Source organism: Phoenix dactylifera, chromosome 14 (genome assembly GCF_051530095.1).
Source record: "Phoenix dactylifera cultivar Ajwa chromosome 14, Ajwa_hap1_PhDact_Kaust_v1.1, whole genome shotgun sequence".
In the NCBI taxonomy this organism is placed as follows: domain Eukaryota; kingdom Viridiplantae; phylum Streptophyta; class Magnoliopsida; order Arecales; family Arecaceae; genus Phoenix; species Phoenix dactylifera.
In genome coordinates, this window is record NC_143203.1 from 759,281 (window position 1) to 782,373 (window position 23,093).

General features: G+C 46.4%; 1 protein-coding gene and 1 non-coding gene across 3 annotated transcripts in view; both read left to right on the top strand.

The window, feature by feature from the left end:
* LOC103697114 (protein NPG1-like) overlaps window positions 1–23,093 on the top strand; it is a 49,541-nt gene that overhangs the window by 10,990 nt on the left and 15,458 nt on the right. For both annotated transcript variants that reach the window (XM_039118345.3, XM_088711067.2), the window contains exons 2-3: window positions 6,704–6,956; window positions 7,124–8,334. In XM_039118345.3, the coding sequence (XP_038974273.3) occupies window positions 6,704–6,956; window positions 7,124–8,334 (1,464 nt within the window). The remainder of the gene's footprint in view (window positions 1–6,703; window positions 6,957–7,123; window positions 8,335–23,093) is intronic.
* On the top strand, window positions 2,198–2,301 carry LOC113461292 (small nucleolar RNA R71). The gene has a single exon (XR_003383484.3). It is a non-coding gene; the product is annotated as a small nucleolar RNA R71 (small nucleolar RNA).

The following is a 23,093-nucleotide window of genomic DNA, read 5'->3' on the forward strand; positions in this document are numbered from 1 at the left end:
AAGCAACTTGAGGACTTCTGCCTTAACCACATCTCTCATCGTAGGATTCAACCTTCACTGCATTTGCCTTGTGGTTTTGGCATTGTCCTCCAAATATATCCGGTGCGTGCAAATTAATGGGCTAATCCCCTTCAAGTCTGCAATAGACCACCCTAAAGCTCCTTTATGATTCTTTAGAACACCAAGTAATTTTCTTTCTTGGGCATGATCAAGATCAGACGAGATGATTATAGGGAAAGTGTCCTCGGGTCCAAGAAAGGCATACTTGAGTTTCTTCGGTAAAGGTTTTAACTCAAGCTTAGGTGCTTGTTCATAAGATGGTACTATCTTTGCCTCTCGAGGTGGCAGCTGTTCAAAATCTTCTACTTTTGGTTTCCATCCATTGATCATCATGGCATTCGAATAGTCCACGCTAGGTGTGACCAACAAATCATTTTCATCGGAGCCATTGGAACACCAATCAATTAAGCCATCGCCGGATGGGTCGTTAAATGCTTCAGCTAATAAATATTCTTCTGCGATGGTTTCAACGCAATCAACCTCCTTATTCTCTTCGTGATCATTGGGTTGCTTGCACACATTAAAAATGTTCAGTTCCAGGGTCATGTTACCAAAGGAAAGCTTCATGATGCCATTTCTACAATTAATCAATGCATTAGAAGTTGCAAGGAATGGACGTCCTAAAATGACCGGAATTTGAGATTGTGAGTCTCAAGCCGGATGTGTGTCCAATACGATAAAGTCGACAAAAAGTAGAACTTATCTACTTGGACCAATACATCCTCGATAATCCCCCTCGGGATCTTGATTGACCTGTCAGTTAATTGCAAAGTGACGGAGGTTGGCTTCAACTCACCTAAACTAAGTTGCTCATAGACAGAATATGGCAACAAATTCACACTCGCCCCTAAATCTAACAATGCTCGCTTTATCCTAAAGTCGCCAATGATGCATGAGATGGTTGGGCAATCTGTATCTTTATATTTAGGGAGAATGTTGTGCTGCAAAATAGCACTCATATTTTCAGTTAAAAGTGCTTTCTTCTTAACATTTAATTGGTGCTTGACAGTACACAAGTCCTTCAAAAATTTGGCATATGAGGGTACTTGTTTGATTGCATCAAGAAGAGGTATGTTGATCTTTACCTGCTTAAAGAGCTCCAGAATTTCAGAATTAGGTTCGAGCTTTTGCAACGGCTTTAACCGTTGTGGAAAAGATGGAGGAAAAGGGCATTCAACTTTCTTAATAGAAGTTGGAACCTCAACTTCTTCTTTGTCCTTTTTATTGGCTTTGGGCACATCAAAATCAGAAGTGACCTGCAGTCTCAATGGGATGGTCTGATCAATGACTTTTCTATTACGCAAAGTCATGATTCTCTTTGCATGCTCTGTATGTGAACTAGAAGAAGCCGTATTATTACTACCATGCACTTGTGGGTTAGGTTGGGGTTGAGCTGGAAGCTTACCCTTCTCCTGAGTACTTAGGACGGTAGTCAACATCGACAATTGGTTTCTTATATCTTCAAAATTTCGAGTATTTTGAGCATTGATGTTGGCTTGACTTTGTAGAAAAGATTGTATAGATTGCAAGGTATCCTCGATATTCGGCTTCTGAGAGGGTGGTGGTGTAAAAGTAGGATGTGTAGGTGTAGGAGCTGGATGGTATGACTGCTGAGGATGATCGTTTCTCCATCTAAAATTCGGATGATTCTTCTAACCAGGGTTATAGGTATTCGAGAATGGATCATTATAAGGCTTCTGGTAGGAGTTCATAGCATTTGCTTGATCGTGCAAGACTTCCTTGAATGCAGGTATGGTGGGGCAATCTGTAGTGGTATGACCAGACAAGTCGTAGATCCTACAACACTCGTTTCTGAGCTCTATAGTTTTGACAGGCTCAACCTTCCTAAGCTCAATTTCTTCTACCTTTCTAGTGAGGGCTGCCTTTTTAGCATGAAGATCATCCTCAGTTCTGAGGTTGTAAAGCCTCCCTGTCCAGAGCTAGTAGGCTTAGGCAAAGACTTATTGTTTCTATCCCCATTATCCCAAAGTTGAGCAGTCTCAGCAAGGAAATCTAAATACTCCCATACCTCATCAGATTGTTTTTCTAAAAATCTACCATTGCACATGGTCTCTATAAACTGTTTAACTGTGGAGATAAACTTTCATAGAAAAAGCTAATAGTTCTCCAAGTTTCGAACCTATGATGAGGGCATAAGAGAAGGTCTTTAAATCTCTCCCAACATTTATAAAAAATTTCATTATCTTTTTGTTGAAAATTGCTGATATGCCTTTTTAGAAAGTTAGTCCTTTGTGTGGGAAAGAACTTTTTCAAAATTCTCTCTGCAATCTTGCCAAGTTTTTATTGATCTAGGTCGTAAGGAGTTTAGCCATGTTTTGGCCTTATCCTTTAGAGAGAAAGGAAACAACGTCAGCTTGAGGACATCCTCGGTGACGTTCGGCACTCTAAATGTAATGCTCAATTCTTCAAAGTCTTTCAGATGAAGGTAAGGACTCTCAGACTTTAATCCATGAAATTTTGGTAGTAATTGAATTACTCCTGGTTTGATGTCAAAATGACCTACATTATCAGAAAAAATTATGCATGAAGGCTGACTAGTTCTAGTGGGTTGTAGGTATTGTCTCAAAGTCATAATAGGGGGTTCACGTTCTCGATCATGGTGACTCCCCGTATCTTCATTTAAATCAGCCATCTCATAGGGTGTGAAATACAGGGAAGGAATCTTAAGATTGTGTTCCAAAGAATTGTCACAAAATGAACGAATCAATCGACCGGTGTCGTCCCTATTCCACTTTAGCATGCAATTTTTTTTAATTTTTTTTATTATTTTTTTTAAAAAAACTGAAACTTTCCTAAACTAAATCTCTAATTAAATCTGAAAATATACTAATAATTCAACCGTTCCCTGGCAACCACGCCAAAAACTTGATGCGTTCGCAAAACTGCTCTTCCAAGTGCAGGAGAATCGCACAAATAGTAAAACTTGGGAGTCCGAATCCTCAGGGAACGGTATATGTATTATTAGCATAATTTCAGATGTAATTTCAGATGATTTTCAGAATTAAAAACAAAGAATAATATGTAAATAAACAAAGTTCAATAAATTAGAGAGATGGTTAGGGATCTGGAATCCTCCTTGATGATATTGCATCCAAGAAATAAACTCTATGGTTCTTGATTAAAGATTAATGGTAGGATAGATCTAATCATGGTATATGTTTCATGAATATATAAATTCAATTTCTAAGCATTCATTGTGCTTACTACGTCTACGACGAATCAAATATTAAAGCAATCCATATATCAATAGACATAAGCCATTAAAGAACTATCTACGAAATAACTATGCATGAATCAAGAATATATCAGTAGCTATAAATCATTTAAAGCAAAAGTTCAAAGTTTACTTCAAAGAGCAATACATCAAAGGTTCCTCCATCACCCTTCCTAAGAAATCAGCCACTAATTTCAAACATTAGCCTCCCTCTCTCTTTTTCTTTTCGGAAACAAGGCATCCCCTGTTTCTTCTCTTTTTTTTTTTTTTGAATGGCTGCCTCCTCTATTTTTTCGAATGAGAGATGTCAGTCCTCTTCTTCCAGCCGAGAGCTCCCCCCTTTGTAGTTCGCGAGAGCCCTAAAGCTCCCCGGAAGTGGGCGCGGATGGCTGGGATGAGGAGATGTGAACGTGGAGCTTGCTGTGATGCAAGGATGCGCCGTGAACGGATGGATGGATGGACGTGGATGAGCTGGAAAGATCGCGAACTCCGAAAGCTGCGGACGCTGAAGAAGCGGACTGATGGATTGCTAATTCGGAAGCTGATTCGGAGGGAACGGACGGAGTAGATGCATCGCTGGAGGAAGCGGATCGCGGAATGATGCGGATTTGGAAGCTGTCCACAAGGAAGAATCTGCTGAGACGCAGGGACGCGGACGCGGAAAGGAGCTGATCGCACGTGGAGAGGAAGCTGGGATGCTGGAAGGCTGGAACGCGGAGATGCTTGGGAGATCTGATCGCGAATTCGGGAGCTAGAGCTCGTGAGATGCGTGGGAGGATCAGTCGGACGTGTGGGATCGCACGCGGACGAAAGCTGGGACGTTGCAGTGAATGCGAAAACAGAAGATTGTGGGGTGCTGGAATTTGGGATGTGATCACGGATGGCTGAATATGGAAGGATGTCGATCGTGGGATGCTGGCGATGTTGTGATGCATCGCGGGATGAAGTCAGGATGCAGGCCCTGGGAGATGCTGTAAACGCACGGATGGAGCGGGAGAATCACAAACGGGCGGTTGGGATTCGGATGATGTGCTCGTGGGGAGAGAAATCCGGAAACGCGTGAGAGCTGGACGCTTGGGCTCGCGGAAGAAGCTGAGACGCTTGAACGCGAAGATGCTCGCAAATGGCTGGATGAAGCTGTGGATGCGGAAGAGCTGGGAGCAGGGCCTTGGATGCGGGAACCTGAGATCTGGAGGTGGATCACGGACACCTGGGGGATTTGATCGCAAATCCGGAAGCATGGGATGCAGATGGGGAAGGAATCACGGATGCGGAGGATGCTTCACGAAAGAATGAAGCTGCGACGAAGTGGACGGGTGTAGACATGCGTTGCTCGAGTGCAAATGTGCTTGACTAGGTTTAATTATGCTCCAGCATGATCTGGCTTGGGGTCATGCATCATCCCAATTTGTACCAAATGCGCATTTAAACTCTGATTTACGATAATCTGTGCCAAATAAAAATATAAAATTAATGCAACACTTTTATCATTATTTGTTAGCAATAAAACTAATTTAAGTGATTGTGTAGATCGCACTTTTGTGCTCTCATCAACATAATCGAATCTCCCACTCTTCGGAAACAATATCCATCCTATAAAGTTGTGAAGCAATCTCATCTCAATTAAGGAAGAACTAGCTACCAGATCATCAGAATAGTCTATCTCATCTCTCTCTATGATCATCTGTAGAGCTCTAATCTTGTCCTTTGATTTGTCTGGTATGGCACTCTTACATGGGAGATGGAGCAGATGTCCTAGACTCTGCTCAGTAACGTGGATCTGAATCCCACAGACCTCGGACACGAGCCCTCCCGCACCGACCTGTAGGGAAGCATAAAACTCACGAACTAATTTCGGGTGGGTCTGTAGATCTAGGGAGCAGAGGTACTCCTATCTCTGTTGTTGGATCCATCTACTCAATCTAAATCCCTCTTGATCTAAAAATTCAAAGTTTATTCTTCTACCTGTTGTGACTGGTCTTTCCGCATATTTGGCAAGCAAAACTGAAGGGGAAGGAGGTTGGAGAGGCTTCACACGTGCTTCGGCTCATGGAGGAACAGTATCTTGCCTCCTAGCATCCTCCTCTACTGTAGATGGCCTTGCAACCCTCCTAGCACGCTTGGCCACGGCTCTTTTGGGTCCCATCTTCACCTAATCTTTCCTTAGAATTGATCTACCGGCTTGGGAATGGGTGGAGTAAGGTTTTATCGGTGATTGGAGTTGAATGGAGGGGAGGAAATAGGGTTTCTAGTACTTTAGAGGGAAAGAAATGCCCTAAGAATAGCTTTCGGCCGGCCCTAAAAGGAAGGGTCCCGCCGTCGAGTCGACCCTAGCTATTGCTTGGGTTGGGTTGACTCCACTGGGATCTTGGGTCAACCCGAGGTTAGGCCAAAAATCAAATTTTTTTTAATGTTTTTTTCTTTTAATCTGATCTTTACCAAACTTTCATAGATCAACAGTGTTCATTAGAGGAATCCCTAGGTTGATTATTTGCATGATGTTTCACAAGATTTTAAAGAAGAGAGGTGCGTATCATGAGACATTTGACCATGACTATGCAAAGGGATCACAAATTCCTAATTCTCTCCTTAGCATGCAAAATCTTTCCTTATTGAGGGGCTTTGTGAATATATCTGCTAGTTGTTTTTCAGTACATGTATGCTCAATATTTATATTTTTATTTTGCACATGATCTCTTATGAGTGATATTTTATTTCAATATGTTTTATTTTAGAGTGTTGAACTGGATTTTTAGTTAAATTGATTGCGCTTGTGTTATCACATTTATGAGAATCTTATCAAGCTTAATTCCATAATCCTTTAATTGTTGCTTAAGCCATAATACTTGAGCAACTTTGAACTTCTAATTTGTACTTGTGAGATTTGCTAATCTTTAGCTTGTATTGGTGCCTTCTCTCTCTCTCTCTCTCTCTCTTTCTCACACGTGCACGCATCTCTTACTCGCCCACTTGCTCTTGCTCTTGGGCAGTAGTTTCTACTAGGCATGCATTTGAGACTTGAGATCTTGAATCAAATGAGAATAAGCTTCACTATGCCAGATATTAGGCTTCAATAATAACCAATGATATTATTGAACTGTGATAATTTTCAACATCTTAATGTGTGAGATAATTTTGATGACGCATGATCTTAAAAGGCATAAAATATTGCTATGTAAGTTGGTTACCATGGCAAAAGTTTTATTTGCAATTTAGCTGTGGTGATTCAGAGTTTGATACTGAAGGTCAAGCATTTTTCTTCCTAAATGATGTTCTGCATATTTATCTCTTCTTGCTTACATTGATTGAAGAATATAGATTTGTTTTTAAGGCATGCCTTTTGCCATTATATGGTGATACATGATTGACCTTCTTGTCTTGCATGCATGTTTTCCTGAAATATTGAAGGAAGCAAGAGCACTCCTTGGGAGGCTGGAATATCAGAGAGGCAATGTGGAATCTGCTCTTCGTGTATTTGATGGAATAGACCTCCAGACCGCCATACAGCGTTTGCAACCCACCTTCTCTGAAAAGCCTGCTTCAAGGCGGAACCGTTCACGTACTGAGTCAATACACCAGGTCTCTCAGCATGCTGCTAGCCTTGTCCTTGAAGCCATATACTTGAAGTCCATGTCCCTTCAAAGGCTTGGCAAAGCCACTGGTATGGATTCAAAATTATTTATGACCTGATTTATTACAAAACTCCCATGAAGATACATTAACTTAGCTTTTTTTTTTCCTCCTTTATTTCTATCTGTTTCTATGGCATTTGTGTTACAATAACAAGGAAAGCACAGATTTTTAAGAAAGATTTCTTGTTTGTTGCAGAAGCTGCTCAGGAATGCAAAAGTGTCCTTGATGCTGTGGAAAAAATATTCCAACATGGCATACCAGATGTGCTGGTGGAACAAAAGTTACAGGAAACTGTTAGTAAGGCTGTGGAGGTCCTTCCAGAACTATGGAAGCAAGCTGGGCGCCATCAGGAAGCTTTAGCTTCTTACAGACGTGCTCTTCTCAGCCAATGGAATCTTGATGAAGAATGCTGTGTAAGGATTCAGAAAAGGTTTGCTGTATTTTTGTTGTATGGTGGTGTAGAAGCTAGCCCACCCAGTTTGGCTTCCCAAGTTGAAGGTTCGTTCATTCCTAAGAACAATTTGGAAGAGGCTATTTTACTTTTAATGATATTGCTAAGGAAATGGTACCTTGGTAAGACTGAATGGGATCCTTCAGTGATGGAGCACTTTACTTTTGCACTATCCCTATGTGGTGAGACTTCTGTATTGGGAAGGCACTTTGAAGAGGTCATGCCAGGAATATATCCCCGCTGTGAAAGGTGGTACAGTTTGGCTCTTTGTTACAGTGGAGCAGGGCAGAACAGATCTGCTCTGAATTTGTTGAGAAAGTCTTTAAACAGGCATGAAAGCCCTAATGATATAATGGCATTGTTATTGGCTGCTAAGATCTGTAGTGACGATTGTCTTCTTGCTTCAGAGGGAGTAGAATATGCCAGGAGAGCTATCACAAATGCTCGCAATGGAGATGAGCATCTAAAGTGTGTAGGTCTCCGTTTCTTGGGTACTTGTTTGGCGAAACAAGCTAAAATTGCTTTGTCAGACCATGCGAGGATTCGCTTGCAGGCCGAGGCTTTAAGGTCGCTAGATGAGGCAATTGCACTTGACTGCCATAACCCAGATTTGATTTTTGACTTAGGCCTCGAATATGCTGAACAGCGCAATATGAATGTTGCACTCCGATGTGCAAAAGAGTTTATTGATGCAACTGGTGGATCAATATCTAAAGGTTGGCGATTGTTTGCTTTGGTTCTGTCTGCTCAACAACGATATTCAGAGGCTGAAGTTGTTACTGATGCTGCATTAGATGAGACTGCAAAGTGGGAACAGGGACCATTACTTAGAATTAAGGCTAAATTGAAAGTAGCTCAATCATCACCAACAGATGCAGTTGAAGCATATCGTTTCTTGCTTGCTCTTGTTCAAGCCCAAAGAAAGACCTTCGGATCTTCCAAGAACAGCACTCAGGTTTGCCTTGTTTCTGAGTTATGTAGATTTTTTCTGGATTTTTTTTTGTACTTTCTTTTGCTCTCCTTTCTGCAACATGTTCTTATGATAATTTATCTACTACTCACATCCCCTTTGATATGACTTCTGACATGTGATTCAGAAGATTTATTCAAGGCTTCAAGCCCAAAATGGTAGAGGTCCACTTTTTCATTTTTCGCTTCATAATCTGAAGGACTTCCTATACAAATGGGCACCACTTCTCTCTTCTCCTCTCTATGCATGTGCCTGCCTTTTTTTAGCACAAGTGCAACTGCTAACCCCATTTTTTGGCTCTTAATTGGTTGAAAGAATCATTTGGGAAAATCAACTGAGATGGTATATGGTGCAACTTAGATTTTTGGAGGGCTTGGTGGAAACAAGGGGCTTAGTTTTGGACCAAAGGGGTGGAAAGAGAAGGGAAGAACCTGCATTATTGTGGACAGAAGTGTTTATAATGCATGCTGAAAAAGCTTAGAGTGATAAGCAAATATAACCTTGAACTTATATGACTCTGAAAAATAATCTGCAAAACCAACTCAAATAGTTGGCGTAAGGCTAATAATTATGAACAATTTAAAAGAAAGGAAGACACAACAATTTTCTAAACTCCCAATCCATTTCTGGCTTGTTCTTGTTGGCATACAACATTGAAAATTCTGTGTGGAGATTAGATTGTTATCTGAAATGGTGATTGGATTTGAAATTTGGGTTTGGAGTAAGTACTAACGAGAGTGGACTATGCTAAAGAGTATGTAGGGGTAACATGCTGTTTCCTTTGCTGCTGTTATCTGTATTGTATAGAGTCAAGTGTAGACTTTTGTACCAAGTTGCCGAGCCTTTTTGACAGTGTTTCCATTCTGAGTAGCTGAAATTAGGCTAGATGGTTATAGTCATGGATTAGTCAAAATTAAAAAAGACAGAGCAACTGCATGTGTTCTTAATTGGTGTTTTGTTACACATGGTCGGAATTTTTTGTTGATGAATTCCTCTGTTGATTCAACAATATCTGGAATAGGGGCTATGGATTGAAAATTTTTTCTTCAAATTTGTGCCAGCAAGAATTAGCTGTTATTAGGAGTTCACAGGAGTAGCACTGCCAAGAACTGGCTGTGCTAGTGAGTTTATGAGTAGGGTCTGTTACATTCTGCAACCTGTTGTCTATAGTGAATAAGTGCAGGCTGTTCTAAATGTCATTTATTGTCCACAGGGGCTTTAAATTATCACTGCCATTCCAAATAGATGGGATAAAACTTGATGATCATGGTCATGGTTTGATCAAAAAGGAAAACAGAAGTAGCAAGTTTCTGTACTTGTATGATTAGTTTTTTGTTTGTTTTTGGTGGGATTCCATTTGGCTGGAGTTTGTGATTATTATCTGAAGCAAGAAGCAATGTTTGGAAATTTTGGCTTGTGGTGAGATTTTACAAGATGGTGGAACTGTCCCAAACTGCTCAGTATGTACTGGCGGCAGACTGGGACGGTTTCGGCCTTAAAATCAATAAACCAACAAAGGAGGGGGAGAGGGAGAAGGAAAGAGAGAAAAAGACAGAAAAAGAGGGAGCGAGGGAGAGGGAGAGGGAGGAAGGGAGGGAGAGAGAGGGAGAGGGTAGCGGCGAGAGAGGGTTGCCGGACCAAAGCCAAGGGAGCGGCGAGAGATGGCTTTCGAAGCTCTCTCTTCTCTATGAAGTTGGAATAGCGGCGGAGCCCCTATTTCAAAAGGAAATAGGGGCTTTGGCCCACTTTTATATTTTTTTTTGAATTTTTTTAAGTGAAGTCAATGGTCCTCTCTCCCTCCTCCCTCAGCTCTGTTTCGGCAGCCCTTGCTGACCGTTGCCCTCTCTCTCTCTCTCTCTCTCTCTCTCCCCCTCCTTTCCTCCCTCTCTTTCTCTTTTCCCCTTTCTCTCTCTCTCTCTGTTTTCCTCTCTTTTCTTCTTACTCTCCCCCTCTCTCTGCCTCTCTCACTGTCGCCCTCTCCCACTCTCCCTTCATCCCTCTCCCTCTCCCTCTCCCTTCCTCCCTTCCTCCCCCTTTCTCTCTTCTTCTCTCTCCTCCCTCTTCCTGTCTGTTTCCGGTTTCCCTGTTGGTTCATGCTAGAACGGCACGACGTGCGGGTGTATTGTACCATATCGCTGGCTTATAGGCATAGGTGCTGGTTCCAGTGCTGCAGACCTTGCTTGGGAGTTTGCAATTTGTTAACTGTGAGATAAAATGACTATGTTGAATGATACTTTATTCAGTGACACTCTTCACTTTGGAACAGTCAACTTGGATCATTTGATTTATTGTGCTCACTATGTGTGGTCTAGCAAGAACACTCATTAATTAAAAGTTCATTGCATGTATAATTCTGTTTCTGTAACTATAGCTTTTCCATGTGGTGCCTCATTGTTTGCTTCTGTCCTGGATATGACAGAAGAAACAAGAGGTGTTAGATTTAACTACAACCACAAAATTTATCTTGTATGGATGTTGTTTGCTCGACAAAAATCACTAATATCATCATATTTTTCAAACACTTGATTTACTATAGCTTTGTGGAAACATTTTTAGAACTTTCATTTATATTTGCATGGGTTTTCTCTTTTCAGATCATCTTATGTAAATTTGAGTCCTCTTGAGTGCCAAACATTCCTTCATTGTTCAACTCACATGTAATGGCCTTTTCCACCTTTTTCTTGCCTATTGTTTGTTGGTTGTTACATTTTTACTTGATGATTAAGTTTTGCTTCACTGTCTGAACACATAATGGTGAATCTTTTAAATATATATCTAATTCATGGACAGCGTTAAGAGAACAGATTGATATTTTTCTATTTCTTTCTGTTTTGAGTCATGTTGATACAGTACATTTTGCTCCAATATTACTTGCTGAGGAAAAAAAGTCCAATGATAGATGCTTGGCTACAGAAACCATAAAAATATGATGTGATTTGCTCTTTTCTTCCTTTTTTTGTGGTGAGGGGATGAATGATTCATAATCAGAAGAATATCCTGTTTCATTTGAATCAAGAAAAAAAGAGTTAGAGAGAGAGGGAATACACGACTTACTAGGTGTGAATCAATTAATCAATCATTGGCTGATAGTTGGGATAGGGAAGCTGGATACAAGAAATGTATTAATTACTTGTATATTGATGCCATGTGTTTGTGCACGTGCAATAGGAGAAAATTCGTAAAACTAGAAAATGATATCTTTTCTTGTCCTTAGGAAAATTCACTAGGATTAGGAAAAAGAGTAAGAATGAAAACCAATGTTCGCTGTACCAGTACCAGGATCCATAACGATTAGTAGATGGTATGGTACAGTACCGGTTCAATACCGTACCGACACTCGGTATTCCAATTTGACTATTTTTTTTTGTTTTTTATTCTCATTTTTTTTGATTTGTATTTAAAAGTTTTATTGGTTTGTTATCCAATTTATGATTTTCACTTAGTTTTGGTGTCTTTTTATCATGAAATAGAACTGCGACCTGCCCAACCAATGTATTTACAAGTAAAAATACATGCAATACAATAAATTGAATTGATTTTAATGTACTTAAAGTACAAAATATGTACTAACATCTAAAATCTGGTGGATTGTCAATGTGACTAGTGGACGTTAGGATCATAATAGTACTTGTTGCTGGAAATTGGACCCGGGGGCGACCGTCGGCCGAAAGGGAGGAGCTCTGCTACCTGAGTGGCGGGTGGCGATTTGTCAACGGGCGGCGTCCTCCTGGAGACCTGCAAGAAGCCGGTGGCCGGGCTTTTCCGGCGCCGGCCCTCCGATGCTTAAGTCAGAGGGGGGGCTTAATTTTGGAGGAGAGAGATCGAGGGAGCCAGAGAGGGCCCAAAAGTCCCCCCCTAAAATGGAGGAGTTCCCCTTTTATAGGGGGCTTGGTTACCTGTGATGTGATAGAGCAAATGGCTTGTCGTACAATTGTGCATTAATACCCGATCGTGTAAATCAATGATGTTAATCATGTTACTATAGGAGATTAGGCCGAAGCTCAAGTCGTCGTGGAGACATGCCATCATTTGTAGGCATGCGGATTTGCCGTGGGAGACTCGATGTCCGTAGGCGACGGAAGCTATACGCTTTGATTGTTGAGTAAGCCGAGGGCCTGCAGGGGCCATACGCTTTGATTGTTGAGCGAACCGGGTGTCTGTACGACCCATACACATTAATTGTCGGTGAAGACGAAGCGTAATCTTTCGACCGTGCCGCGGGAGGACGTAATCTCAGTGTGTAGCTCAGGTGTTCTCGGGTTGGTTAGACTATTCAAGTATCTCCAAGCCGGAGGTCCGCTCGGTCGGCCCCTGCTCGGAGGGGTCTGCTCGGTCGGCCCCTGCTCGGAGGGGTCTGCTCACCAAAGCGTAGCGACACTTTTTCCCCCCAACACTACCCCCCGACTTCCGAGTTCGAGCTGCTCGGGATTTCGAGCGCGGGAAGTAGTTTCGGTGGTGTTAATGTGGTTTAGGGGATTTTGAATTACTGCGCGTTTCAAGACGCTTTTAATAGGCAGCGCTTCTTTCTCCAGAGACGTTTTATCATCTCCCTTTTCGTTTTTCGAAGCGTCCTCGCATCGTGGGCTCATGATGAGACCACACGATCCGATGCGACGCTTCTGTATTCGAAGTGTCGGTTCGGGTTAAATGCGGCGCCTTTAACTTCTAGAGTTGACGCGTGTCGCGATCTGAGCAGGGAGTAGCGCTCCGTTTCACAGATCCGAGTCGTCTAAGGGGTATATATATACATATTCTTCTCGAGTCGTCTCCTCCTATTGCCTTCATCTTCCCATTTCCTTCTCAGTCCGAAGTAACCGATCTCCGGCAAACTCCACAGGTCTTTTTTATCCGCCCGGAACCCTTTCTTCTCTCCTTTTTTTTTTCTAATGGGTCCCGGTCCGAGCGACATCAAGTCCACAATGAGTGAGTTAGAGGTTGAGATGGTCGAGGAGTGGTTTTTTCCTCGACGAGGGTTCCGTTTGGAGCCCGCCGGATTGGGGGATCGAGTAACGAACCCCCCAGTAGGCCGGATCGGAGTGTACCTGGAGGCCCTCTGGGCCAGCCTACGGTTTCCCTTCCATGGGTTCGTGAACGAGTTGCTTGCGGAGTACCAGCTGGTCTCGGCGCAACTCGCTCCGAACGCATGGAGGACGATCGTTGGGTTCCTGTCGCTGTGCCTGGCGTACGGAATTCCGACCTCCGTGAATGTTTTCCGGCGACTTTTTATGTTAAAGTCAAACCCGGAAGATGGAGAGTCGCTCTATGTCGCCCTTCGGGCGGGTCGGCCACTCTTCCATGGCGCTCCGTCGTCCATTCACGACTGGAAGAAGAAAATTTTCTTTCTGGGCTCCGAGCGGACGTGGGGGTTTGACCCTAGGTGGAGGCCGAGCCGACTCAGGACAGTCAACAAAATCCCTAGGCTTTCCACGCGCGAGCAGGGGATCCTCGACGCCGTTAGCAGCCTTGGGGACGGTATTCTGCTGAGTGGCCTCATAAGCGAGGACGCTCTAGTGAATGTAGGCCTGAGCTCGACGCGTCCTCAGGGTAAGGGTAACAATAGGAAGTCTCTTTTTCCTCTTTTTTCTTTAACATTCTGCGTTCTAATCCTGCTCGTCCTCGCAGACATCGCGAAAATGGTAACCAAGAGCGAAGTTCTGTACGCCCGGTTCCGGAAGAGAGCTGCGGAGCTCGGAGGAGAGCCGCTCGAACCAAAGAAGAAGGCCAAGGTTTCTGCTCCTCAAGTCGACCCCTCTGAAGCTACTAAGAGGGGAGGTCCGAGCTCCGAGCCCCGAGGCTCGGGAGGGGTGACTATGGTGCTAGCGTGCCCGACGCCAATCTCTCAGGTCCCTGGTCGGCCTCCCGTCCGACCTGCGGGCCCGACATCTGAGCCGGTCAGCAGCCAAGGGGCTGCAAGGCCAGAAGCGACAGGGTCCGGCCTTCCTGACCCGTCGGAGGACCAAGAGAGGCGGTCCTATGTCGTGGAGTGGACACGGCCGAGGGCGAGTCAGCCCTCGAAAACATTGAAACGGCGCGGCAACTTTTCCGCGTCGCGCTCCTCCCGGCTGACAAGGCGAAGATTCAGGCTATGAGCCTGAATCAGTTTTTGGACTCGGCCCGCTTTTCCGCAGTTCGGATAGGTTTCGTTTATAGTGATTCTTTTCGCTTTTAACTTTCGTTCATCCTCGGCCTAATTTCTGTTCTTGCTTGCAGCATCTCCACGAGGTCGAGACTTTGATCTCTCGGCGCGGACTATAAGGGGCTCGTCGGTGCTTACGAGCACAGGAGGAGGCCGAGAAGAAGGCGGCGGAGCTCGAGCTCCACAAGAAGGAGCTCTTGCTCAGAGTGGGCGCCACTGAAGACGAAGTCAAGCTCCTGTCGATGGCGCTTGATGAGGAGAAGGCAGCCCACGCTCTGACTAGATCGGAGTTGCGGGCCGCCGAGGCTCGCTTAGCCGAGGCGCGGTCCCTGCTCGTCGTCCGCGAGCAGGCAATAAAGGGTGCAGAGCTCAAGGCCGAGGAGCTCCAAGCTCAGCTCGGAGCCCGGGAAAAGGAGGCCCAGGAGCGAGCCCAGAATGCCGTTCAGCTCTTCCGAGAATCGGAAGAGTTTCAGGAGCTGCTCGAGGAGGAAGCCGTGAACGACCTTATTCAAGGGTTCAACGACTTCCGTAACAACTGCGCCGGCTCTGCCCCAATTTTGATCTCAATTTACTTCAGCCCGGAGCTGGAGACGAGGGCCTCACGGCGGAGCTAGTCGAGGCGACCAGAGAGGCAGCTCCAGAGGCCTTGGAAGGGGCTGGTCGGGGGGCCACTCCCGAGATCACGCCCGGGGGTACTGAAGGCGGCGAGCCCGGGGTTACTGCCGAAGGGGCCGAAGCCGAGGGCGTTGAAATCGAGCCCGGGGAGGTCTCTGCTGGTGATGCCGCGGCAGCCGCCTCTTAACTTTGTACTTTTTCTTTTCCTTTTGTAACAAGAGGTCGGCCCGTGTCTACCGCACGGTCGAGACTTAATCTTGTACTTGGCCCTCGGGCTTTTTGAATGAAAATATTTTTGAACTTTCGTTCTTCTAATTCTAGTTCATTTTTTGGCTAATGTTTCTCCAAGGCTTTGCTGCTCGGATTCCCGAGCTGTTAAGGCACTTTAGACCGAAAGGATGCCCGAGCTTGTTAAGCTCTTAGATTTGAGTCGCAATTTCGCGGCTGTAGAGTTCGGGATCCCAGCTGCGGGGCGCCGTGCTCTAATCATCGTATTAGGTAGCTAGCTTGTAGCTCAAATCGTTGAACCTCCGAGCTCGGGATTGAATTTTACCGAGCGGCCGAAAAACCGACCTAGGGTTCAAGTAGGCGTGTTCGACCAGATTTTTAGCTCGTAATCGGCTCGGCGGAGGACCCCGGTATTGGCCGGGGTATTTTTTATTAAAAGTATCCAACGTAAGAAACGAATAGGACGTGCGTATCGAACAAGACAGACGCCAATCAGAGCGTACCTTTCCGAGGCTATATGCCCCGTGCCGCGAGCTGTTCATCGTAGAGGACGGCGCCGAACTTAATCCGAAGCATGGGGTCGTAGCCCTTTGGGCTCGTACATGAAGCTGCCGATGGCTTCGAGGCGCCCAGATCTCGATTTAGATCTGACATCGGAACCAAGCATCAATGGTCGGTGAGGATCGAGCCGAGCTCAATGGATGGAGATCGAGCCGAGCTCGATGATCGATGGAGATCGAGCCGAGCTCGACAGATGGAAATCGAGCTGAGCTCGATGGAGGGCCGCATCTCGAACTTTTGGATAACCACGAACATTTATTTCCGGGGAGACCACGAGGGTACTCCATCCCGAAGTATCGGGGCATCCCGACCGTAGTCGAGGTATTTGATGGAGATCGAGCCGAGCTCGATGGTTGATGGAGATCGAGCCGAGCTCGATAATCGGTGAAGATCGAGCCGAGCTCGATGGAGGAAATCGAGCTGAGCTCGATGGTGGGCCGCATCTCGAACTTTTGGATAACCACGAACATTTATTTTCGGGGAGACCACGAGGGTACTCCGTCATCCCGAAGTATCGGGGCATCCCGACCGTAGTCGAGGTATTTGATGGAGATCGAGCCGAGCTCGATGGTTGATGGAGATCGAGCTGAGCTTGATAATCGGTGGAGATCGAGCCGAGCTCGATGGAGAAAATCGAGCTGAGTTCGATGGAGGGCCGCATCTCGAACTTTTGGATAACCACGAACATTTATTTCCGGGGAGACCACGAGGGTACTCCATCATCCCGAAGATCGGGGCATCCCGACCGTAGTCGAGGTATTTGATGGAGATCGAGCCGAGCTCGATGGTTGATGGAGATCGAGCCGAGCTCGATGGTTGATGGAGATCGAGCCGAGCTCGATAATCGGTGGAGATCGAGCCGAGCTCGATGGAGGAAATCGAGCTGAGCTCGATGGAGGGCCGCATCTCGAACTTTTGGATAACCACGAACATTTATTTCCGGGGAGACCAAGAGGGTACTCCATCATCCCGAAATATCGGGGCATTCCGACCGTAGTCGAGGTATTTGATGGAGATCGAGCCGAGCTCGATGGTTGATAGAGATCGAGCCGAGCTCGATAATCGGTGGAGATCGAGCCGAGCTCGATGTCGTCGTGGAAAGAGCATCCGAGCTAGGTCGGGCATCCTCGGTCGGGGCTACTCCTGAGGCTAAGGCAGGCTCCTCAACCGAGGAAAGCTCTTGTTCCGGCGAGGAGACTGGCTCTTGGGTCGGCCGCGCTCCTCGCGGCACCTTTTCTGCTTTTTGGAGGCGGGCTTGGTCGCACCTCGCCTGGAAGCGACGGCCTCTTCGGCCTTCGCATATTTTCGGGCCCGGGCCAGCATTTCGGTGAAGTCAGCTGGGAAGCTCTTCTCGATGGAGAAGAGGAATCTATAGGAGCGAGCTCCAGTCTTTAACGCCGACATGGCTATCGACTGGTCAAGCTCCCGGACTTCCCATGTTGCGGCGGTAAATCGATTCAAATATTCCCTAAGGGACTCTTCCTCCTTTTGTTTTATATCGAGGAGGGAGTCCGAGGTCTGCCGCTGGGGTCGGCTGGCAGCAAAGTTGCTGGCGAATTGCCTGCCGAGCTGCTCGAAGGAGGAGACGGTGCTTGGTTTCAGCCTGGTAAACCAAAGCCGGGCTGCTCCTCGGAGTATTGCTGGGAAGGCTTTGCAAAGCATGGCCTCCGAGGCTCCCTGCAGGGCCATTAAGGCCCGATAGCCTTCCAGGTGGTCAAGGGGGTCGGTCCTACCGTTGTAAGGCTCCACCTGGGGCATCTTGAATCTTGGCGGGACCGGCTCATCTTCAATTTGTTGGGAGAAGGGGGACCTCGTGGTGAACTCGAAGTCACCATCGCGTCCCGACCTCCTTCCGTGGAGTGCCTCAATCTGGCGCTCCAGCTTCTCGACCTTCTTGTCGAGCTCATCACTCTGGGGGATCGCCATGGCGGTCCGCTCCAGCGCAGGTTGCCCTGGGACTAACTCGGCTTCTGACAGTTGTGGCCAGTCACCAGGACCTCTCACCGGGTGTTCCCTCCAGGGGGAGGCCTGAGCTTGGGGATCTTGACCTCGGAGGGAGAATCCGCTTGTAGGAGGCACCGGCTGAACTGGGGCTGGAGGGAGTGGTGCCGTTGGGATGCCCCTGGGTTGCAAGCTTTGGACAACAGCGGCCAAGGCCTGGACCTGCTGTACCAGGGCATCAAACTGCTCCGGCCGAACTTGGGAAGTCGACTCGGCCGGAGGTGGCGAGTTCTGGACGGAGTGTCCAGGACTGGGTGGAGGACGTCGAGAGGTATTAGAAGCTCCCTTACTTCTCAGCTTCATGGTCGCGACTCAGGCCCTTCCTCTAGCGCCAACTGTTGCTGGAAATTGGACCCGGGGGCGACCGTCGGCCGAAAGGGAGGAGCTCTGCTACCTGAGTGGCGGGTGGCGATTTGTCGGCGGGCGGCGTCCTTCTGGAGACCTGCAAGAAGCCGGTGGCCGGGCTTTTCCGGCGCCGGCCCTCCGATGCTTAAGTCAGAGGGGGGCTTAATTTTGGAGGAGAGAGATCGAGGGAGCCAGAGAGGGCCCAAAAGTCCCCCCCTAAAATGGAGAAGTTCTCCTTTTATAGGGGGGCTTGGTTACCTGTGATGTGACAGAGCAAATGGCTTGTCGTACAATTGTGCATTAATACCCGATCGTGTAAATCAATGATGTTACTATAGGAGATTAGGCCGAAGCTCAAGTCGTCGTGGAGACATGCCATCATTTGTAGGCATGCGTATTTGCCGTGGGAGACTCGATGTCCGTAGGCGATGGAAGCCATACGCTTTGATTGTTGAGTAAGCCGAGGGCCTACAGGGGCCATACGCTTTGATTGTTGAGCGAACCGGGTGTCTGTACGACCCATACACATTAATTGTCGGTGAAGACGAAGCGTAATCTTTCGACCGTGCCGCGGGAGGACGTAATCTCAGTGTGTAGCTCAGGTGTTCTCGGGTTGGTTAGACTATTCAAGTATCGCCAAGCCGGAGGTCCGCTCGGTCGGCCCCTGCTCGGAGGGGTCTGCTCGGTCGGCCCCTGCTCGGAGGGGTCTGCTCGGTCGGCCCCTGCTCGGAGGGGTCTGCTCAGTCGGCCCCTGCTCGGAGGGGTTTGCTCACCAAAGCGTAGCGACACTTTTCCCCCCAACAGTACTCTAGAGGAGTGTCACACCAACTCTCTAAGAGGTCTATATTGCGATAGGCCTTTATGATCCTTTCATAATCTGTGGGATAGCTACTTTGGGAGGACCCATTCATCTGTCTCTAAGATTGGGCTGGACATCCAATGATGCCGATAGAAAAATTCCACCCGAAAGATAGCTGAGGTAGTGAAGGATAATAACCACTCAAGTACAATGTTTCAAATAATCCATATGCATATGGGTCATGGGTTGTTAGTATGGAATAGGATCCAATATGCAACTCAAAACCAGATACGTCCAAAGACCCTACTCCACGTGCATTGTCAACTGCTGTAGCAACATCAGCTCCCAAGTGACCACAAGGAGTCTGTCTTCTGTATACAGTGATGTCCTCGCAGACTTTACTAGGTTGTGCATTGTTGTCCCCCTCCTTTGTAGCATGAGTAAACTGGGACTCATCGGTTAATCAAATGCCATCCAGGGTTGAGAGTCATAAGCTGTGATGCCTCATGCCCCGCTACCTCCCTGGCCACCAGATTCATCAATGGATGAATTGTCGTTGCTGATATTGCATGATAATCTAGCCAACTGGTCATCAAATGGCTTGTTAATCTCTAAATGAAAGTGAATGGATTCCTCCTCGCATCTCTCCAAAGATGTAGCTACCTTTCCTTTACCTTTCTTGTTGGCTTGAACAAAGCTGCCTTCATGCCTTGACTCTCTTGCTGGGCCCCCCACCCCGACTAGACTAGGCACCATGGTGGCCTCTCCTTAACATCTCTTGATTGAACCGCTGAGAGGATGTCTCAGACATGGAGTCGTGTGACGGTCGGCTCCCCTTCGACCTTTGTGGCTGATCGATTCGAAGTGAGCGTCGAATATGTCATTTTGTTTATTGCTCCGCATCCATCCTAGCCTCTCTTGGCTACGAAACTGGTTGGTCGAGGAGACAATTTTGGCTCATTTAGCTCTAGCTCCTGCTATTGGCCTTTAAGTCACCTAATCATCAGATCCTCTTCATTGTGCATGAAGTTGTTATGAAGTGGTTCATTCCACTTCAGCTGAACTTCCTGTTCAATGCACTTCAGTTGTGGATGCAGATGATAGTGGATGTACACAAGATCGTTTAATTGCTTTTGCATGACATAGTTTCTCTATTTTTTATGGATAAGGGCCGAAGTAGACCAACTATGCTTAGCCACTTAAGGAAACTTTCTATGAGATGATCTGGATCATCAACCTTCTTAGGTTCTTGGATGACAGATTGAAGTGGATCCTCTATTTGGTTACAAAAGCATTCAAAAAAACTACATATCAGACCATGGTATGCTGCACCGGCCCTTACTGGCCGGTTCAGCATGTACCGGACCAGTCCAAAGGGGCCGGAACCAACCGGTTCACGAGCGTACTGGTGCGAATTGGACCGGTTCGCACTGGTACGCTCGGGGCAACACACTCGCGCGTCCGGTTCGCACCGGTACGCTCGGGGCAACACACCCGCGCGTGCAGGGAAGAAGAAGAGGAAGAAGAGGAAGAAAGAGGAAGAGGAAGAAGAAGAGAAAGATGAGGAGAAGAAGAAGAAGGGTGGCCGGGCCTCGGGCCGATCCCCTTCTGAGCACCCCGACGAGGATCACACCCTTCCCAAGAGCTCCGTTCGCCCTTTCTTGTGGGAGGAGGGAAAAAGAGGAGAAGAGAGGAGAAGAAAGGAGAAGGAAGGAGAAGCTTCGGGAAGAAGGAAGAAGAGAAGGAAAAGAAAAAGAAAAAGAAAAGAAGAAAAGAAAAAGAAAAAGGAAGGCGGCAGCGCGCGGAAAATCGCAGAAAAATGAGTGGATTAACGCATGGGCGTGCAGAAAAACGCATGGGGAAGCGCGCCGGCGTGCGAGGCAACGCGCATGGGAAACGCACGGCGAAACATGCTCGTGCGCGTGGCCTCGCCCGTGGAAGCGCGAGGAAGCACGTTGTTGGCCCACGGGGTCCTGCGGTCGCAAACCTCGTGCCAAGAGTCCGCCAAGGGAGATGGAGTGGTTGATTGCGGGACCGTCTTTCATGTGGGTAACGCGCTATCTCTTGTTGTCGTTGGAACCTTGCCTATACTCTCCTATGATGGTGCTCGGCCAAGGGAAAGAATCAAGTATCTGGGGATGAAAACAATGACTTTATTCCAAAAGACAATGGATGAAGGAGCTCTAGCAAGATCGGAAAGGAATCATGCTAGCCTATTACAATCTAGAGAGAGTTGATGTACCCATCCCTAGCCCAAGCCTTGCGGCCGAAAACTCTTCTAAGAGACCTAGGGAATAACCCCTTACAATGCAGAAATTGGATACAAAATTGGACGACTCTAAGGGCCCTAATGGCTCCCTTTTATAGGCCTAATGCTCATGTGCCCAATTGGCTTATTGGTGGAAACAATTCAAAATTCAAATGCTCTCCTAATGTGCCGCCCAAAGGATCCAAACTAAGTAGGATTCTTGGCGGTCACATGCTGAAATTCTAGCTGCTTTGGACGCCCGGGATTCATTGCTTGTTTGGCTTGTCCATGTGTCCCATTCGCCCGCTGCTACTTGTCCCTCCTGATCTGGTATTTTGTTAAGCTCTTGACTGGTTGGGAGTTGGCTTTGGCTGGCCATGGCGTGGCATCGTTGTTGTTCCTCCCATGGATTGCTGACATGGCCTCCTTGTTGGGAACCCATCCATGCCGCAGAAAATTAAAAAAATTTCAGATGGCAGCGGAAGAGTCATGTGCGGGATCGACGTTCATCATGTGAACGTTGTTGAATAACCGTTCGTAGATAGATTAGAACTAAAAACTTTTAAACTAATTATGAAGATCAGATCTTCACCTTGTGCGGATAGATGATCACCACAAACTGAAGTTCGTGGTTTAGGATGAAGGTTCGCTTGAAGCCGTTCACGCGTCCGGCTTCTACGGGTATCCACACGAAGCAGAGGACCGATCAAAGCTTCCTTGTCTCTCCGGGATGCTAGCTCCCTTGCAGAGACTACTTTAGATGGCTGATTTTCTCCATTTGAATCAACTCTTGATTATGCTTGGGAGGAGGAAGGAGGCTCTAAGGAGAAGAACCAAAGGCTACTTGCAGCCTTTTCTTTTCCCTGCGTTGGAAGAAGGAAGGGAGGGAGGAGGGCCGCCAACACCTTTCTTTTCTTTTCCCTTGCTTGCGGCTGAAAACCAAGAGGAGGAAGGGGGCTCACGGCTAGAAAGGGAAGAGGATTCTCATGCCCTAGGTGCTGCCCCCTTGCATCCCTTTTATGGCGTGTGGAGCTCCTACTAATTAGGAGCTCCTTACAATTTTCCAAGAGGGGCGCCGGCCCCTCTTGTGTTGCCGGACCAACCAAGAGAAAGGTACGCCCCTCCCTTTTGTGTTGCCCTAGTCCTCATTAAGTAAGGATTGGGAGGCCCTAATGTGGCTAAGTCCTAATCTAATTAGGCTTAGTCCAAAGTTGAACCAATTGGGTTTAATCTAGGTAAGTTCTAATCCAATTAGAACTCAAATCAATTATGACTCAATTGAACTCTTCAATCCTAATCCAATTAGGAGTCTTGTTAATTTATTAGATTAATAATTAATTAGGACTTAAGAAATCCTAATCCAATTAGGATTTATTTAATTTTAGTCCTAATCCAATTATGACTCTTATTTGAATCCGAAGTCCTAATCTAATTAGGACTTCTAGGAATCCTATTCTAAGTAGGAATCCATATTGAATTCAAAGTCCTAATCTAATTAGGATTGTAGGAATCCTACTCCAAGTAGGACTTTCAGTCCTAGTCCAAGTAGGATTTTCAGTCCTAATCCAATTAGAATTTCAGAAATCCTACTCCAAGTAGGATTCGTGTTTTAAGTCCAATTAATTAATTCCCATTGTTCCTTCTTCAACTGATTATCAATCGAATTGATTTCTTGTGATTCATAATCACGTTTCAACCATCTGATCGGTCAATACCTCTAGTGTGTGTGACCCCATAAGTTCTATTCTGACTGGTAGTGAGATATATTGCAATCTCTATCACAATATCATTGAAAACTCCTTTCAATGGGT